Source organism: Staurois parvus, unplaced genomic scaffold, assembly GCF_062004578.1.
Source record: "Staurois parvus isolate SC_StPar_1 unplaced genomic scaffold, SC_StPar_1.0 ptg002140l, whole genome shotgun sequence".
NCBI lineage: Eukaryota > Metazoa > Chordata > Amphibia > Anura > Ranidae > Staurois > Staurois parvus.
In genome coordinates, this window is record NW_028319936.1 from 3,456,186 (window position 1) to 3,476,482 (window position 20,297).

At 40.2% G+C, this 20,297-nt stretch overlaps 1 protein-coding gene across 1 annotated transcript in view; it reads right to left on the minus strand.

Annotated features, from left to right (window-relative positions):
* Positions 1–5,267: 5,267 nt before the first annotated feature.
* The window catches only part of F5 (coagulation factor V), a 170,480-nt gene continuing 155,450 nt past the window's right edge, over positions 5,268–20,297 (minus strand). Inside the window, exons 25-26 of the mRNA XM_089665178.1 lie at positions 15,141–15,323; positions 5,268–6,393 (exon numbers count right to left, since the gene is read on the minus strand). Of these exons, the coding sequence (XP_089521304.1) occupies positions 6,250–6,393; positions 15,141–15,323 (327 nt within the window). The 3' untranslated portion in view covers positions 5,268–6,249. The remainder of the gene's footprint in view (positions 6,394–15,140; positions 15,324–20,297) is intronic.

Here is a 20,297-nt window from a genome sequence, read left to right on the forward strand (position 1 = left end):
TTGAGTGAGGGGGAACGGGGTTGGAGGGAGTTTGAGCAGCGACGAAGTCCCTGCGGGTTATGTCGAGGGAGAGGGGGGATGAGGGGGTAGCTGTGTGAGAGGGGACGGGTTGAGAGGGCATGTGAGTTGCGGCGATGTCCTTGCGAATTGTGTCAATCTTGTTTTTGAAGTGATTGGCAATCTCAAGGGCAGTGAGTGAGGTGCTGGGTGGAGGTGGGGGTGGCGAGAGTAAAGAGTTGAAGGTGGAGAAGAGTCGGCGAGGATTGGAGGAGAGGGCCTTGATGAGGGTCAGGAAGTAGGCTTGCTTGGCTGCGTGGAGGGAGGAGGTGTAGGTGTGGAAGTCAGATTTGTAGCGGGTGAAGGCTTGTTGGGATTTGGTTTTGCGCCATAGTCACGACTGTGTCGTTTGAGGGTTTTGGTGTGATCAGTCTGCCAGGGCTGGAGTGGTCGGGGTCTGATGTTGCATGTGGTTAAAGGTGCTAGTGAGTCAAGGGCTGTTGACAGCGCGTTGTTGTAGGCAGTCATAGCCAAGTCGGGGCAGGACAGGGGGAGGATGCTGTCGTGGAGTTGATCAGCTGCAGAGTGGAGGGGGGCAGGGTTAAGGTTGCGGAGGTTACGGCTGGTAGTAGTGTGACCTTAAACATCCTCCCACTCCCCATTCTCTTGTGCGTCCTCTAGTGCATGCAGCTGCGCACCTGATCAGACAGAGAGGATCACAGTTCAGGGTACAAGGCCAAATAAACTGGCCCTGTACCATTTCATCTCTATGACCAATCACAGTGATCACATTTCATGCTGCAGCCTTTACTGTGTTTCATCTCACAGTGATTGGTTGTGAGAGGAAACAAAATGTTTCCTACAGAATTAAGCACTATAATAAACATTCAATGTGTGAAAAAAATGATCACAATCCTGGAGCAGTACAGTGTCACATTGGTGAACATGCTGGAGCTTATTCCTATTCACCATCACACCGGTCCCAGTTTTATTAGAAGAGTGTAAGCCAGCAACAGTGTTCCTGAACACTTCCACACCTGCCCCGGTGTCACTAGACCAGTGTTAGCCATCAGCAGTGTTACTGATCACTGCTATACCAGTGGCAATGTCACCAGAATAAAACAGCCAGCAACAATGTTCCTGATCACTAGCCACACCAGTGCCAGTGTCACCAGAACCTGTACAGCAATAAATAGTGTCCCTGATCAATGCCACATCAGAAAAGTGTCACCAGAGCCAGTGCAGTCAGCAACAATGTTTCTGATCACTGACACAGCAGTGCTTCTGCCTGCTGCCTGTACTGACCTTGGCCTTTTTATTGACCTTGTTTCTAACTGCTGCCTGGACCAATCCTTTGCCTGTTTATTGACTATGTATCTGCCTATTGCATGAACTGACCCATCTTCACATCCCACTGTCTATATTCATTTGAGATACTAGTTCCAGCCATCCCCTGCGGACAGTTGTACTCCTGGAACCACATTCACCATTTGTTCAGCCTCCTGTACTTCCTGGTCATTGAACATGGCTTTCCTGGGGCAGCCAATAGGCTAGGCTTGCATAGTTTACAGCAGTGTTTTTCAACCTTTTTTGTGCAAAGGCACACTTTTTTCATGAAAAAAATCACGAGGCACACCACCATTAGAAAATGTTAAAAAAATTTACCTCTGTGCCTATATTGACTATATATAAAGTAATTCTCTTGAATAGGAATCAAACACAAAGAAATTATTTTATAATTACTTTATTATGAAATAATAAAGTATTTTATAATTGGACCCGGGGGCCGGACCAAGAGTAGATGAATGATGTGTATGTGTCATCCATAGTAAGTATAGTAATATTCCCCCATAGTAAGCATAGTAATTAATCCCCCATATAGTAATTCATCCCCCATAGTAATTAATCCCCCATATAGTAATTCATCCCCCATAGTAATTCATCCTCCATATAGTAATTCATCCCCCATAGTAATTCATCCCCCATAGTAATTAATCCCCCATATAGTAATTCATCCCCCATAGTAATTCATCCCCCATAGTAATTAATCCCCCATATAGTAATTCATCCCCCATAGTAATTAATCCCCCATATAGTAATTCATCCCCCATATAGTAATTCATCCCCCATAGTAATTCATCCCCCATATAGTAATTCATCCCCCATAGTGTAATTCATCCCCCATAGTGTAATTCATCCCCCATAGTAATTCATCCCCCATAGTAATTCATCCCCCATATAGTAATTCATCCCCCATATAGTAATTCATCCTCCATATAGTAATTCATCCCCCATAGTAATTCATCCCCCATATAGTAATTCATCCCCCATAGCAATTCATCCCCCGTATAGTATTTCATCCCTCGTATAGTATTTCATCCCCCGTATAGTATTTCATCCCCCGTATAGTATTTCATCCCCCATATAGTATTTCATCCCCCATATAGTATTTCATCCCTCATATAGTATTTCATCCCCCATATAGTAATTCATCCCTCATATAGTATTTCATCCCTCATATAGTATTTCATCCCCCCATATAGTATTTCATCCCTCATATAGTATTTCATCCCCCCATATAGTATTTCATCCCTCATATAGTATTTCATCCCTCATATAGTAATTCATCCCTCATATAGTATTTCATCCCCCCATATAGTAATTCATCCCTCATATAGTATTTCATCCCCCCATATAGTATTTCATCCCCCCATATAGTATTTCATCCCTCATATAGTAATTCATCCCTCATATAGTATTTCATCCCCCCATATAGTATTTCATCCCCCCATATAGTATTTCATCCCCCCATATAGTATTTCATCCCTCATATAGTAATTCATCCCTCATATAGTATTTCATCCCTCATATAGTATTTCATCCCTCATATAGTATTTCATCCCCCATATAGTATTTCATCCCCCCATATAGTATTTCATCCCCTCATATAGTATTTCATCCCTCATATAGTATTTCATCCCCCCATATAGTATTTCATCCCTCATACAGTAATTCATCCCTCATATAGTAATTCATCCCCCATATAGTATTTCATCCCTCATATAGTATTTCATCCCCCCATATAGTATTTCATCCCTCATATAGTAATTCATCCCCCCATATAGTATTTCATCCCCCCATATAGTATTTCATCCCCCCATATAGTATTTCATCCCTCATATAGTAATTCATCCCTGATATAGTAATTCATCCCCCATATAGTATTTCATCCCCCCATATAGTATTTCATCCCTCATAAAGTAATTCATCCCTCATATAGTATTTCATCCCCCACAGTACTATTCCCCCCCCCCCTTCTAGTAAGCCAAGTCCCCCGTGTCAATTCACTTACCTTTTGCGTTCCTCTCGCTGTCTTCCCGCGCCGTTCGGGTCTTCAGGGCGGACTGTGAGAGGAGCCTAGCTCCCCTCCCCTCACGTTCGGCACGCTGCCCCGCCTACACACATCCTGACAGCCACATCCGCAAGCCGGATTAAAAGGTCCGCGCGGACTTTTGGGGCTGCCAACCGAGAGGAGGCAGGGGAGCGGCCGACCGAGAGGAGGGAGGGGAGCAGGCGCCCGGCACACAGAAGAGCCGCATTAGACTGGGTAAAGAGCCGCATGTGGCTCGCGAGCCGCGGCTTGCCGACCACTGAATCATTAGATTCTAATGATTGGTCTATTTGTGAGCCGAAGCCACATGTTACAGATGAAATTGGAATTTTTCCCACGGCACACCAGACAATATCTCACGGCACACTAGTGTGCCGCGGCACAGTGGTTGAAAAACGCTGGTTTACAGCAATGGGGACTGTTATAGGTGACACTACACTAAGCTAAATTCCCTGACCACTTGTGCAGAGGCGATTATTACTGTACACTGTTTTGATACACTGCTGGTTACTTTTGTAGTACACAAGATACAAAGTCTGGTATATAATCAGTCCAAACATTGACAGAGTCTCACACATTTGGACTTTCCATACTCAGAAGGAGTTGTAGAATGTGTTTTGGGGTGTACATTTAGGTATGCTCACGCTGTGTGGTAGAAATATCTTATTAATTTACAATTTTGTGTAAAAACACATGCATTTTCACATGCCCCTTAAAAAATTGGGGTGTTTACTCTCCAGAATGAGGTCATTTTGTGGGTGTTTCTACTAACCTGACCTGGAAATTAAAACACTGTAAATGCGTAATTTATGCACTTTGAAAGCTTGAAAATGCTCCATGGATTTTGAGCCCCATTATGCGGCTAGGCTGCAAAAACGTTTTACATATGTGGTGTCCTCATAATCAAGAGAAATTGCAGAATGTGTTTTGGATGTAGGCTCAGGTGTTTATCCTGTTCTGGCATTTCAGGGTATCAAGAACTGTGATAGGTAGTTGGAAATCAGATACAAAATGTATGTTCCTTGTAAGCCTGAAGATGCTTCTTGGCTTTTTAGCTCCTCTATGCATCTCAGTAGCAAAAGGTCTCACACTTGTGGTATCCCTATACTTTGGAGGAGTTAAAGAATGTGTTTTGGTGTGTAATCATAAGAATACCCATGCTTTTTGTAAGAAATAACCTTTCAAAAAGGGGTTTTTGAGGGTATTTGTATTGTTCTGGCTCGTTAGGGCCTCAAGAAATGAGATTGACAATGTACTCTACGGCAGCCTTTTTCAACCAGGATGCCTTCAGGGTTCTTCAGGGGGCCTTGAATATTCCCCAAAAATTGTATACAAGCCATCAGTTGGATGAAGCCTGCCCTTTAGTTACACAAAGCCATAGGTTTTCACAGTGCATCATTACAACCCTCCAGCCACTCACATCCTAACAAGCAATGATGACATTGCTTGATAAGGACAGTGGGTGCCTGCACAGCATCCTTGTTTGCCCCTCCCTTGCCCCAGGTTCACATTAGCTGACTGAGGGAGGGAAGTTGAGGGAGAAGAGAAACATTGGGATACTAATCAGTACCAGTGTGCAAAGGTGTGGTTGCTTTGAAAGAATAAATGGCCTCCAATGTTGGGTGTCCTACATATGTGAATGTTGCTGTGTTTTATGTAAAACTATTAGTTTCATTTTTTACATTTTAGAATGGGGTGCCTTGAGTTTTGTCCACCATTTTAAAGGGTGCCTTGACTGGAAAAAAGTTGAAAAACAACTGCTCCACAGTATACTGTATACCATAGTTTGTAGACTTTAACTTTCACACAGAATGAATAATATGCACCTATTTGGGTTATTTTTACCAAAGATATGTAGCAGAATACATTTTTGGCTACATTTATGTAGAAAGATTATTTATTTGCAAAGTTGTATAGCAGAAACTAAGGGAAATGTTCAGTCTTTTTCCTTTATATAGAAAAAAATAAAAGATATAAACATAGCATGAATAATTATCACCACAAGAAAGCTCTATCTGTCTAAAAAAAAACCCATAAAATTAATTTGGGTACATTTGAGTAATTCTTAATGAAAACATCACAGTGCTGAAAACTGGACTGAACAAGAAGGGGATTTAACACGCCAGTCTTTAAGTGGTAAAGGATTTGTGCATTTTTAATGTTTCACTATAAGCACTCGCCTCAGAAATGATCAGAACTGATTGTAAAGATTCAGCTCCTATTGACTTCAGTGGGCTTCGGATTAATGTTCACAACTTCAGCGTAGTTTGGCAAACCTTCCACAAATTGAACCCAGGTTGTTTTAGCTCATGGAAATCAGTAGTATATAAGCTGAAATATTTATCCATCCCACAGAAAGTGCTAAACCCAGCTGTCTTCAATGGTGACCATATGTATGAAGGCCTAGGAACCTCGCCACATGGTCTCTGGTGAAGGAGGGAATTAGCTCATTTAAACTCTGATCCTCCCCTTTAAGAGAGATCACATGACCCAATGCCTAGCCCTTTAGTTCCCACACCAAAGGAAGTTTTGGATAAAATCTCCTTAGGGAATGATATTATGACCCTGTTTAATCTTTATTTATCCATCTCAGTAAGACTATTGATATATCTTTATGCTAAAATGCAAATTCATTTTAATAGATTATATTTTCAGTAATAGAAATAAGCAGTTTTATAAAAACAACCAAAGATATCACAAAAACAATTTTCATAAATAAAAAAAACTTTTAAAAAAGAATAAGTCAAATGGTGACATTTGTTTGAATATACAGACCACAAATGAACAAGACAAATGTTTCTCTTGGTAGTTACTGTAACACAAACCACTTTCCATACATTTGGAACACTTCAATGATTTCTTTAAATATTACAACCATAGAGTTCCACTCTCATGACGATGCTTTGATTCCAACTTTTTGGAATAATCCTCAGGAATCGTGAAAATATTGGAGGGTTGAAATTATTTTTAGCATGTCCTGCGTTGTTGCTATTTCCTCTGAATATCTAAAATAAAGTACAGTAAAATGCCCTTTTTTAAACCAAATAATACATATGTATTCAATTTGTAATCTATAAAATCAATGATAAAGTCTAGAAAATCACAAATATAAAACTGTTGCTATTTAAATGAGGACCAAAGTCAATTTCTAGCGCAATAGTTCACTCTGTCCTGCATTCCTTATAATAAATTGGCTCCTGTCTAATCTGGCCCTAGTATGTGTATGTATGACAGTGAGTTAGGGACTTTAGATTGTAAGCCCCTTGAGGGTTAGGGATTGATGTGAATGTACAAAATACAGGTGAAACTCGAAAAATTAGAATATCTTGCAAAAGTTCATTTATTTCAGTAATGCAACTTAAAAGGTGAAACTAATATATGAGATAGACTCATTACATGCAAAGCAAGATAGTTCAAGCCGTATAAATGGTATTTAAAGTGCCGCGCTCCTATTATTGTGCATATGTATCTCTAAATCCACTCTACGCTTGTTAAACTCAATCAATGAATATATAAATCATATATAAATCATAATAATAATCATGAGTGATAAACCATAAATAAATCAATTCAATGAAATTATTACCAGTGAATTACCAATACACACATCATAACCTAGATGTGTGTAATGAAAGATGTTGAACCTTAATATAATGTGAATATTAAGTGAATATTGAAAATACATATAATTAGTGCCATTCTAATTATATAAACAATCCAGTAATAATTGTGCAACTATACACTCCCATGTGCACGTGCATAAGTGTGATGAATAAATAAATAATTTAAATAAAAGTCTTTATAAAGAAGTGCCAAAGTGAGGGTGATTCCTTGTTTCCTCTCGCCAGGTGTCTTATGATCTTCCTATGCGCTCACCTTTATGTTTGCCTGAAAGAATTCAGGCAAATACGCTTTTTGATCCTTCCAGGATCGATGAATAAAGGCTCTGTATTATAGATGTGCCAAGGTGTGGATGTAGGTACTCCTGTACTCTCCTCTTTCTCCTTTGTTCCACTGCTCATATATCAATTGTGAGACCAGCTTTATCTCCTTATTCCCCTCCAGGGGTCATCTCCTTCTCATTTTCCTCCTCTCACCCAGATGCAATTTGGGGGTCAGATATAGAGAAAATAAAACAAACAATGGTGCCTTATCCTTTACAATTTTGGAAATTTATTTCTGCCTGTAGCGGTATTGCACAGCTAGATACATTTCCTTGGTGGTACAGGGCGGCAAATATATCATATAACAATCCTGGGTGAGCGATCCTCAGTCTCTGCTCTCCCTCCCTGCCTGCCTCTGTCTGCAGTCAGAATTACCGAGCCTCACCGCTACCACGTCGTGACGTCAGAGCCCCTCCCCTACGCGTTGCGTCACAGGGTCACGTGACTTCATCAGGGGGATAGTGATTGGATGCCACGACTAGTAATGCCCATATATATATTGCTCGGCCGCCATCTTTGTGAAGCCCACATGGGCGCGGCCATTTTCTAGTTGATTTTTTTGTGCCTACACTGCACCTCAGTGTCTGTCCGTACAGATCCACTTGAGTGCAGGGATAGATCTGTCTGTCAGACGTGGCTGCTCGGGTCAGCTGTAATTCATCTCTCCTATTGTTACTCACAAATTACTTTGTATAAAGCTGTGTATATATCTTACTGCAGGAAAACCTTACAAATATGTACAATCTTTATTATATCTCAAAACATAAATAAATATATATAGAATCCCCTGATATTTATACTGGTACAACAAATAACAAATGAAAAAAAAATAAAAAAAATATATAGAATACATTTATATTGATGTTGGTGTAAACACTTATATCAAAGCCCCTAATATATCATTTATCAACCATCCTAATCTAGGTAATGTATGTAACTCCCACTTCACTCTCAGCTTATTTAATATTAGTATGATTGAGTATGCACCCTACCTTATGCTAAGTTTATTACAGATACTAGATATTGTCTACTCGCACGTCTATATTACTAAAAAGTTATTAAAAATATTTAAAGAATATATTAAAATGTATATTAAAAAAATTAGTAAAATAAGTATAAATATTAAATGTAGATATACTTTATTAAAATTAGGAAGTGATAATTATATTGAGAGCAATCCTCATCCTATGTTGATTTGGTAGGCTTCAGATCAAATATTGTAGCTTCTACATACTTATGCTTATTTATTACTAATGAAACATGCCAGATCGAATTCTTTGTTCAACCCATTCGGAGCTAGACAACCCATTTCGTATATCCACTTGGATTCCTTCTTACTTATTTCTCTTATTAAGTTATCTCCCCTCCAGTGTTGTACATGTTTTTCTACACCCCAAAACTCCAGAAGTCTTGCCTCTTTATTGTGATATTTCTTAAAGTGCCGTGATAAGTGGTGGTATTTATACCCCCTATTGATGTTATATACGTGTTCTTTTATTCTTTCTCTTAACATTCTTTTCGTGCGACCAATGTATATCAGGTTACACGGACATTTCAAGGCATATATAACCCCTCTTGTGTCACATGATATAAATTGCTTAATGCTATACTCTTTTCCACTGATGGGGTTCTGAAATGTATATCTTCTTCTGGGGTTATTTGCCACTCTGGTGCAGCTATAACATCTGCCACAGGTAAAAAAACCCTTTCTTTGGAAAAAACTAAGTTGGTGTCTTTTAGTGGGTGGTTCAAGTAGGTTTTTGACCACATTATCTCTAATATTGGGAGCTTTTTTGTATATAAACCTTGGTATTTCCGGAATATTATTCTTCAGATGTTTATCTAATGTTAGAATCTTCCAATGTTTCTTTATGATATTCTGTACTGATTTGTACTGTGTATTGTATTGTAGTACTACTGATAGTTCCTCTTTTTCAGTGTTCTCTTTCTGTTTATCTACTACCAACTTATTACGATCCATGAACCCTACTTTCTCTCTTTCTTCTTGTATGGTTTCTTTTTTGTACCCTTTTTGTATGAATCTTTCTGATAGTATTCTACTTTGTTCTACGTAATCCTTCATTTGAGTGCAGTTCCTTTTGAGCCTAATAAATTGGCCTCTGGGGATATTTGTTAACCACGCTTTGTGATGGCAGCTATCTATAGGGATGTATGCATTTCTGTCTACTGATTTAAAATAATTTTTAGTGCATAATTGTGTTCCTTCTTTAAATATCTGAATATCCAAAAAGTTTACAAAACTATCATGTATAACATAACTCAATTGTATATTTGCTTCATTCCTATTTAGATCTTCAAAGAATTTAGTCAGTTCTTCTTTCTCTCCATTCCATATAACCAATAGGTCATCAATGTACCTTTTGTATACTAATATTCCCGCTTGCATATTCTGAAATACACTGTCATCTTCCCATTTCGCCATATATAGATTAGCAATGCTAGGGGCGAATTTAGCGCCCATAGCAACTTTAAGAAATATCACAATAAAGAGGCAAGACTTCTGGAGTTTTGGGGTGTAGAAAAACATGTACAACACTGGAGGGGAGATAACTTAATAAGAGAAATAAGTAAGAAGGAATCCAAGTGGATATACGAAATGGGTTGTCTAGCTCCGAATGGGTTGAACAAAGAATTCGATCTGGCATGTTTCATTAGTAATAAATAAGCATAAGTATGTAGAAGCTACAATATTTGATCTGAAGCCTACCAAATCAACATAGGATGAGGATTGCTCTCAATATAATTATCACTTCCTAATTTTAATAAAGTATATCTACATTTAATATTTATACTTATTTTACTAATTTTTTTAATATACATTTTAATATATTCTTTAAATATTTTTAATAACTTTTTAGTAATATAGACGTGCGAGTAGACAATATCTAGTATCTGTAATAAACTTAGCATAAGGTAGGGTGCATACTCAATCATACTAATATTAAATAAGCTGAGAGTGAAGTGGGAGTTACATACATTACCTAGATTAGGATGGTTGATAAATGATATATTAGGGGCTTTGATATAAGTGTTTACACCAACATCAATATAAATGTATTCTATATATTTTTTTTATTTTTTTTTCATTTGTTATTTGTTGTACCAGTATAAATATCAGGGGATTCTATATATATTTATTTATGTTTTGAGATATAATAAAGATTGTACATATTTGTAAGGTTTTCCTGCAGTAAGATATATACACAGCTTTATACAAAGTAATTTGTGAGTAACAATAGGAGAGATGAATTACAGCTGACCCGAGCAGCCACGTCTGACAGACAGATCTATCCCTGCACTCAAGTGGATCTGTACGGACAGACACTGAGGTGCAGTGTAGGCACAAAAAAATCAACTAGAAAATGGCCGCGCCCATGTGGGCTTCACAAAGATGGCGGCCGAGCAATATATATATGGGCATTACTAGTCGTGGCATCCAATCACTATCCCCCTGATGAAGTCACGTGACCCTGTGACGCAACGCGTAGGGGAGGGGCTCTGACGTCACGACGTGGTAGCGGTGAGGCTCGGTAATTCTGACTGCAGACAGAGGCAGGCAGGGAGGGAGAGCAGAGACTGAGGATCGCTCACCCAGGATTGTTATATGATATATTTGCCGCCCTGTACCACCAAGGAAATGTATCTAGCTGTGCAATACCGCTACAGGCAGAAATAAATTTCCATCATTTTAAAGGATAAGGCACCATTGTTTGTTTTATTTTCTCTATATCTGACCCCCAAATTGCATCTGGGTGAGAGGAGGAAAATGAGAAGGAGATGACCCCTGGAGGGGAATAAGGAGATAAAGCTGGTCTCACAATTGATATATGAGCAGTGGAACAAAGGAGAAAGAGGAGAGTACAGGAGTACCTACATCCACACCTTGGCACATCTATAATACAGAGCCTTTATTCATCGATCCTGGAAGGATCAAAAAGCGTATTTGCCTGAATTCTTTCAGGCAAACATAAAGGTGAGCGCATAGGAAGATCATAAGACACCTGGCGAGAGGAAACAAGGAATCACCCTCACTTTGGCACTTCTTTATAAAGACTTTTATTTAAATTATTTATTTATTCATCACACTTATGCACGTGCACATGGGAGTGTATAGTTGCACAATTATTACTGGATTGTTTATATAATTAGAATGGCACTAATTATATGTATTTTCAATATTCACTTAATATTCACATTATATTAAGGTTCAACATCTTTCATTACACACATCTAGGTTATGATGTGTGTATTGGTAATTCACTGGTAATAATTTCATTGAATTGATTTATTTATGGTTTATCACTCATGATTATTATTATGATTTATATATGATTTATATATTCATTGATTGAGTTTAACAAGCGTAGAGTGGATTTAGAGATACATATGCACAATAATAGGAGCGCGGCACTTTAAATACCATTTATATTGATTTGACACCACTAAGTGAGTTTGTGCAAGTGCCAGCGCACCACACATTAAAGATTAGTATATAATTAGTATTTAAAACACCTATTGGATTCATAATAGCTCACAAGGATTCACACCATATAGCATAGTTCAAGCCGTGATTTGTCATAATTGTGATGATTATGGCTTACAGCTCATGAAAACCCCAAATCCACAATCTCAGAAAATTAGATTACATGCAATCAATAAAACAAGGATTGTACATAGAACAATATCGGACCTCTGAAAAGTATAAGCATGTATATGTACTCAGTACTTGGTTTGGGCCCCTTTTGCAGCAATTACTGCCTCAACGCGGCGTGGCATGGAAGCTATCAGCCTGTGGCACTGCTGAGGTGTTATGGAAGACCAGGATGCTTCTGCATTGATCGGTCTCATGTCTCTCATCTTTCTCTTGGCAATGCCCATAGATTCTCTATGGGGTTCAGGTCAGGCGAGTTTGCTGGCCAATCAAGCATAGTAATCCCCCGGTCATTGAACCAGGTTTTGGTGTTTTTTGCAGTGTGGGCAGGTGCCAAGTTCTGCTGGAAAATGAAGTCAGCATCCCCATAAAGCTTGTCTGCGTAAGGAAGCATGAAGTGCTCCAAAATCTCCTGGTAGACGGCTGCGTTGACACTGGACTTAATGAAGCACCGTTGACCAACACCAGCAGATGACATGGCTCCCCAAATCAACACAGACTGTGGAAACTTCACACTGGACTTCAAGCATCTTGCATTCTTTCTCCATACTCTGGGTCCTTGGTTTCCAAATGAGATGGAAAAGTTGCTCTCAACAGAAAAGAGGACTTTGGACCACTGAGCAACAGACCAGGTCTGTTTTTCTTGAGCCCAGGTAAGACGCTTCTGATGTTGTTTGTTGTTCAGGAGCGGCTTGAAAAGAGGAATACGACATTTGAAGCCCATGTCCTGTGGGTGGTGGCTTTTGATGCACTGAATACAGCCTCAGTCCACCCCTTGTGAAAGTCCCAAACACTTTTGAATGGCCTTTTCCTGACAATCCTCTGCAGGCTGCGGTCATCCCTGCTGCTTGTGCACCTTGTTCTTCCACACTTTTCCCTTCCACATAACTTTCTATTAATGTGCTTTGATACAGCACTTTGGGAACATCCAACTTCTTTTGCAATTACCTTTTGAGGCTTTCCCCCTTATGGAGGGTGTCAATGATGGTTTTCTGCACAACTGTCAGGTCAGCAGTCTTTCCCATGACTGTGATTCCAACTGAACCAGACTGAGAGACCATTTAAAGGCTCAGGAACCCTTTGCAGGTGTTATGGCTTAATTAGCTGATTAGAGTGGGACACTTTGAGCCTAGAATATTGCACCTATTCTAATTTTCTGAGATTGTGGATTTGGGGTTTTCATGAGCTGTAAGCCATAATCATCACAATTATGACAAATCACGGCTTGAACTGTCTTGCTTTGCATGTATCAGTCTATCTCATATATTAGTTTCACCTTTTAAGTTGCATTACTGAAATAAATGAACTTTTGCATGATATTCTAATTTTTCGAGTTACACCTGTATATGTAAAGCGCTGCGTAAATTGACAGCACTATACAAGTACCTGTAATAAATTACATGCTACAGATGCAGATACATAAATATTTAACTTGTCTGGTCTACTCAACACCATACAGACATTTTAGGGGGATTTACTAAAATGGGCCTGTGCAAAATCTGGTGCAGATCTACATCTGCAGCTTCCACGTTGTATTGTCAAAGCTTAATTGAACATGCTGATTAGATGCTGATTGGCTATCATGCACAGCGGCACTAGAATGAATGCAATTTCCAGAACTAGAACCACATCGCTATCCTCCAATGCAATGACCTTCAATAAAGTGCAATCAGTACTGTCAATATAACAAGCCAATACAATGAATATGTCTTTTCATGACAGTCTTTTTATCAAATAAAGTGCTCAATGATATAAAAGTGCATATGTCTCTCAATCTCTCTAACATAAAATGTGCTGTGCTTAAATATATAGCTCATGTATGTTCCACCATTCACTGTGCACATTTTTGGGTTGCTGTTCCAGTATGGCAGCAATATGCTGTGATAATGAAAGATGGATGGATAAAGACTTCTAGAATCCTTAGTCACCTGAATTCTCATCCAGCCAAGTTTCATGAGGAGTGGTACAGAGTCTTAACAAGTAACACAGAGGGACTGAAGGAAATGGAGACTCTTGTAGGTTAAGGCAGAGAGTCAAGGGGCTTTGGTGAGTGTGGGGACACTTGAGGGGGGCACTACACAGAGTCTGGTGAACATAAAAGCAAGACGTGGATTTGCACAAATTGAATAATGAATGGTGGAAAGTGCACAAGCTATAGATTACAGCACAATGCACTTTATGTTGGAGAGATTGAGAGACACGTGCACTTTTATTTCACTGAGCACTCTATTTGATGAAAAGACTGTCATGAGACATATTAATTTTATTGGTTTGTTATACTTATAAAGTTGATTTCACTATATTCAAAGTCCTTTCATTGGAGGATAGTGCTGTGAGCTTGTATATGTTTGTTTATTAGAGGAGTTTAAAAGCCTTTATTAGCAGCAGCCCCCCCCCCCCAAAAAAAAAAAGGATTTAAGGATATTGATAGCTTGGGTAGATTTGAATTTTACTGTTAGAAATATGTTTGTTTGAGAAAAATGTTACATCCTGCTTCAAATTTTCTTTTTTCTGTAGTTGAAAATGAATGTTGATTTGACCCCACTAACAATTAGAAAATCAAACAATAAATGAAATCGAATGAAATTTTAGTAGTATATACCCAGCCCCTTCCAGTACTTTACATCTTGCAATGTAAAGCCCTCTCTACAATCTTCCCCCTTGTAGCACCCAGTCCCCCCATCTTTGAGGGTCCACCTTCCTCCAGCTCCTTCAATTTGGATGTACAAAGCCCTCTTTACTCTCTTCTATCTTGCAATTCACAGGCCCCCTCTTGACTTGTCCATCTTGCAGCATCCATCCTCCTCAAGCCCCTTTCACCCCAGCCCCCTTCAGCACCTTTTATGTTAAATTACCAGTTCCCTCCACCCCCTTCCATCTTGCAGCACCCACCCCCCTAAAGACCCTTCCATCTTGCAAATCCAAGACCCTCTTGCCCCTTCCATTATGTGGCAACCAGTCTCCCCCAGGCCCTTCCACCTTGCAAGACTCATCCCCCTAGCCCAGTTCATTTTTCAGCATCCAGCCCCTGCCAACCCCTTCCATCTTGAAGTACCCAGCCCCATCTAGTGTCTCCCATCTTGCAATGTCCAGCCCCCTGTTCTCCTCTTTATCTAGCAGCACCCAGCTCATATACCTTTTCCATTGAGGTGGAATCATCTATGTAGGTTTTCCAGGTCTTTCCATCTTCACTGTAGTGAATACTGTAGGATTGTACATACATTTCACTAGTGAACTGTTTGGCTCCCTGTGTTGCAATAGCAGTAATTTTCTTCATTGAGAGAAAGTCAATTTGTAGCCATTGCTGGTTGTTATTTGACTATATGAAGAAAAAAGTAAAGAAGCACAATGTAATTACCTTCTCTGGCAAGTCATATAATATAAAACGTAGTGATTATATTTTGTATAAAGGAGAACTATATGTTAGGTGTTATGTTTTCTACCGCACACTGCATACTTTGAATGAAGACTGGGGGAATGCACATATAAAGTTCAACTCTAGACAATAAAAAAAAATAGAAAGTGACTTCCTAATGTTATCCAGAAAACCTAACCAGTATGTTGAAAGTACAATGTCCATTCAGTGGTTTCTTCATGCACCTGCTGCTTTTCATAGCAATGCCTGAGCTGGATAGCATCAGCTATTGGACCACTAACAGATGGGGAAAGGAAGACAGAGGACAGTCAGAAGCAATGAGTTATTAAGTAGAATCGTCACAAGCCATAAGAAAGCACAGGAAATCATGCTATCAATAAAGGGTGATGGGGGCTCACATTATCAATGTGATTGGACTCTGCCTTCTGTGCTAAGCCTGGTACACACATTTAGTTTTTTTGTTCAACCCAGTGGGCAGAAGGGAAAAAAAAGGAAAGATCGCTATACTAACTAAGTGATGTTAGTACAGGGATCCCTCCCACTGTGCTTTTGTTTTCTGACAGATGGACCGAACCCCCATCCCACCAGAACACACTAATTAGCACTCACAGCCATTGAGCAGATGCTGGTTTTCCAGTATGTCCCTTCGACAAAATCGGATTCTTAAGCCTGGTACACGCATTGAGTCTTTTTTTGTTCAACCCAGTGAGCAGAACGAAACCCTCCCCAAAAAAACGAAGAGATTGCTATACTAACTGAGTGATGTTAGTACAGCGATCTCTCCCACTGTGATTTTGTGTTTTGACAGATGGACGAACCCCCTCTCCCCCAGGACACACTAATCAGCGCTCAGCGCTGAGTGCTGAGCAGATGCAGATTTTTCAGTATGTCTCTGATCTGATTCTTAAGCCTGGTACACACATTGGGTTTTTTTTTTGTTCAAGCCAACAGGCTGAATGAAAAAAAAATTAGAAATATTAGTACAGCGATCTCTTCATCTATGTCTTTGTGTTCTGACTGGGGGACTACCCACCACCAGAACACACTAATCAGTGCCTGAAGCCATTGAGCTACTTTTGAGGCAGAATGGGGCATTTTTGGCCTCACAGGCTTCAATGAGTGTGCCTGAAAAAGCCTGCAAATGTGCATTTTTCAAGCTCTAAACAACCATCTCCTGCTTCTAGTAACTAGTTTTCTATTGCTAAAACAAATGTGCCTGAATATGCCTGAAATGAATTTGAAAAATCACACAGAACAAAACAGTCCAAAATCAGTTATGCTGAGATGTGAAGGCAGTGTTAGACATAGTGGACAGGCATGAGAATAACAACTTTAAAATAGAAAAAGGTTATCTCAGAACTCCTGGATAGACATGTGCAAAATGAATTAGAATTTAAAATGGAAACATATTACAATCAATACAGTAAGTAAAAAAAGTGAAATAAGATGATGACTCCTACATAGGCTGCTTTATAGAATAGGATACAAAAAATAAAATGGAAATTTGTATACCCAGCTTTCCTTAATTTTCCTTTCCTGGTGCACCTACTTGGCTGCATACAGTGGATTGTACACCCCGCAACATGATAGGACTGTGTAGATATAAGTTTTGAGATGGAACCGATTGCAGCATTTTTTATATCTATCACCCCAAGAGTGGGAATCTGAATGCTGCCATAAAGATGCACCAAGAAAGGAAAATTCTGGAAAGGAAAGTATACAATTTTCTGTTTTTCTGGCACATCACAGCAGCAAACACTGGGAAATAACTCACCAGCTGGGTGGGTGCTAGAAAAGTACAATTTTATTAACTACTTCCCACCCATGCTATGCTCAGTATACAGCGTCACAGCTGTTCTCAAGTTCTGGGAGGACATCCTCCTGTGTGTGCGCCTCCTGGGACACACATTGGGAACTCTTTGTGACCACTGCACATCACAGATTGGGTTTAAGGGCCAATCACAGTAACCATTTACCATGTGTTTGCCATGTCCAATAACAAGTGATCACTGATGTAAACAAAGCAGGTCTTTACTGGTTAATGGCTCTCTTTCCCTCCCACAGAGACTGTGTGTGAGGAAAGGAGAGCTGGATCTGAGTGTTAGGTTTGCAGTGCTTTTACAGTACCACATATTACCACATATCCGTGCCCTGATCATTATAGCAGCCACACCGGTGCCCATCAGCTCCATGATCATCATTGCAGCCTTAGCAGTTCCCTGATCCTCAGAGCAGTCTTATCAGTGCCCATCAATGTAGTGATCATCAGTGCAGCCTCTTCAGTGCCAGATCTACAGTACAATCTCATCAGTGCCCTGATCATCAGTGCCTGTCTCAGTGCCCTGATCATCAGTGCAGCCTCATCCATGCACATCAGTGCAGCCTCATCAGTGCCCATCAGTGCAGCCTCATCCATGCACATCAGTGCAGCCTCATCAGTGCCCATCAGTGCAGCCTCATCCATGCACATCAGTGCAGCCTCATCAGTGCCCATCAGTGCAGCCTCATCCATGCACATAAGTGCAGCCTCATCAGTGCCCATCAGTGTAGCCTCATCCATGCACATCAGCACAGCCTCATACGTGCACTTTGGTGCAGTCTCATCAGTGCACATCGGTGCAGCCTCATCAGTACCCATTAGTGCGGTCTCATCACTTCACATCAGTGCCCAGATCATCCACATCAGAGCAGCCACATCTGTCCCAGTATCACAGCAGTATAGTGTCACCAGGGAAGATCAATCAGAGGAGGAGGAAAGGGTACCCACTAAAAAGATGAGATGTTCTGGAGAAGAGCAGGCATCTACCAACAGTGCAGTGGCAAGCACCAGCAGAGCAGTACCATTGGATGAAAAGTCAGGTACTAGTGGGGTGTCACATCAGCCACAATGGCTTAGGACCAATACCAGTCGCCCAGAGGAACTTGAAAATGTCTTTCTTCTAACTCAGGAGCAGCTAGTATCCCCCCTTACTGCACAGTCAGGTGTGCTCGCCAACACAACATTTTTCACCAATTGATTTTTTAAATTTATTTTTCACTGATGATTTATTCCATTTAATTGTGGACTAGTGCAACCATGCCTGACAATACATCACTAATAACCCAAATTGCCCTCCCCAAAATCACCCTGGATATGATAAACTTTATAAAATTTGGTCACTTATACATTTTTTTTCTCCAAGAAATTTTCCCAGTTCTTTATCCCGTACAAACACATCTGTGTTGATGAGTCACTTGTCCATTTGTCTGGCAGGCTGGGCATCAAGAAGTTCATCTCCAGTAAAAGTGCCAGATATGGGATGATGCTGTACAAGCTGTGTAAAAGTGCCACAGGGTACACTAATGACTTGCACATTTACAAAGGAAAAGACACCCAGCTGCATTCCCCTGACTTTCCACACTATATTGGGACCAGTGGAAAAGTCTTATGGGACATTAAATTTCCACTCTTCAATAAGGGATATAAACTTTACAAGGATAACTATTACACCAGTTTGCCCCTCTTCTGCAATCTTTACCTAAAGCAAAAGCTAGCATGTGGCACAATGGGAGCTAACAGGAAGGGATTCCCACAAGGGCTGGTGAATATAAATCTATAAAGAGGGTAGTCAGAGTTTGGGGGACAAAGAAGTGTTGACTATGAAGTGGAGGAACAAATGAGATATACACTATGTTGCTAAAAGTAATGGGACGCCTGCCTTTACACCACATGAACTTTAATGACATCCCAGTCTTAATCCGTAGGGTTGAATATTGAGTTGGCCCACCCTTTGCGGCTATAACAGCTTCAACTCTTCTGGGAAGGCTGTCCACAAGGTTTAGGAGTGTATCTATGGGAATGTTTGATCATTCTTCCAGAAGCACATTTGTGAGGTCAGACACTAATGTCGGACAAGAAGGCATGGCTTACAGACTCCGCTCTAATTCATCAAAAAAGTGTTCTATAACAAAGTTGGGAGCATGAAATTGTCCAAAATATCTTGGTATGCTGATGCCTTAATAGTTCCCTTCATTGGAACTAAGGGGCCAAGTCCAACCCCTGAAAAACAACCCCATACCATAATCCCCCCTCCACCAAAATTTACGCTTGGCACAATGCAGTCACGCAGGTATCATTCTCCTGGCAACCACCAAACCCAGATACGTCCATTGGATTGCCAGACAGAGAAGCATGATTCGTCACTCAAGAGGAACAAGTTTCCACTGCTCTACACTTTGCATTGCACTTGATGATGTAAGGCTTGGATGCAGCTGCACGGCCATGGAAACCTATTCCATGAATCTCTCTACGCACTATTGTTGGGCTAATCTGAAAGCCACACGAAGTTTGGAGGTCTTTAGCTACTTGCTCTGTAGACAGTTGGCGACTTCTGCGCACTGTGCGCTTCAGCATGCGCTGACCCTGCTTTGTCATTTTATATGGCCCAGCACGTCATGGCTGAGTTACTGTTGTTCCCAGTTGCTTTCACTTTGTTCTAATATCACTAATAGTTGACCATGGAATATCAAGTAGCAAGGAAATTTCACGGATGGATTTATTGCACAGGTGGCAACCTATCACGATACCACGCTTGAATTCATTGAGCTCCTGAGAGCGACCCATTCTTTCACAAATGTGCATGCCTAGGTGCTTGATTTTATACACCTGTGGCCATGGAGGTGATTGGAACACCTGAATGCAATGATTTGGAAGGGTGTCCCAATACATTTGGAAATATAATGTATATGCTTTCTTCAATCCACAATGACACCTCAGTGGAAATCTATGAAAGGAATGGTCCAGTTCAGAAAACCGATTGTGTACATCAGTATAATCTGTTCATGGGGTGTTGAATATAATGATCAGATGACACAGCCCTATCTAGTACCTAGAAGAACCCACCACTGATACAAACATTTTTTCCCTGTACCTATTTA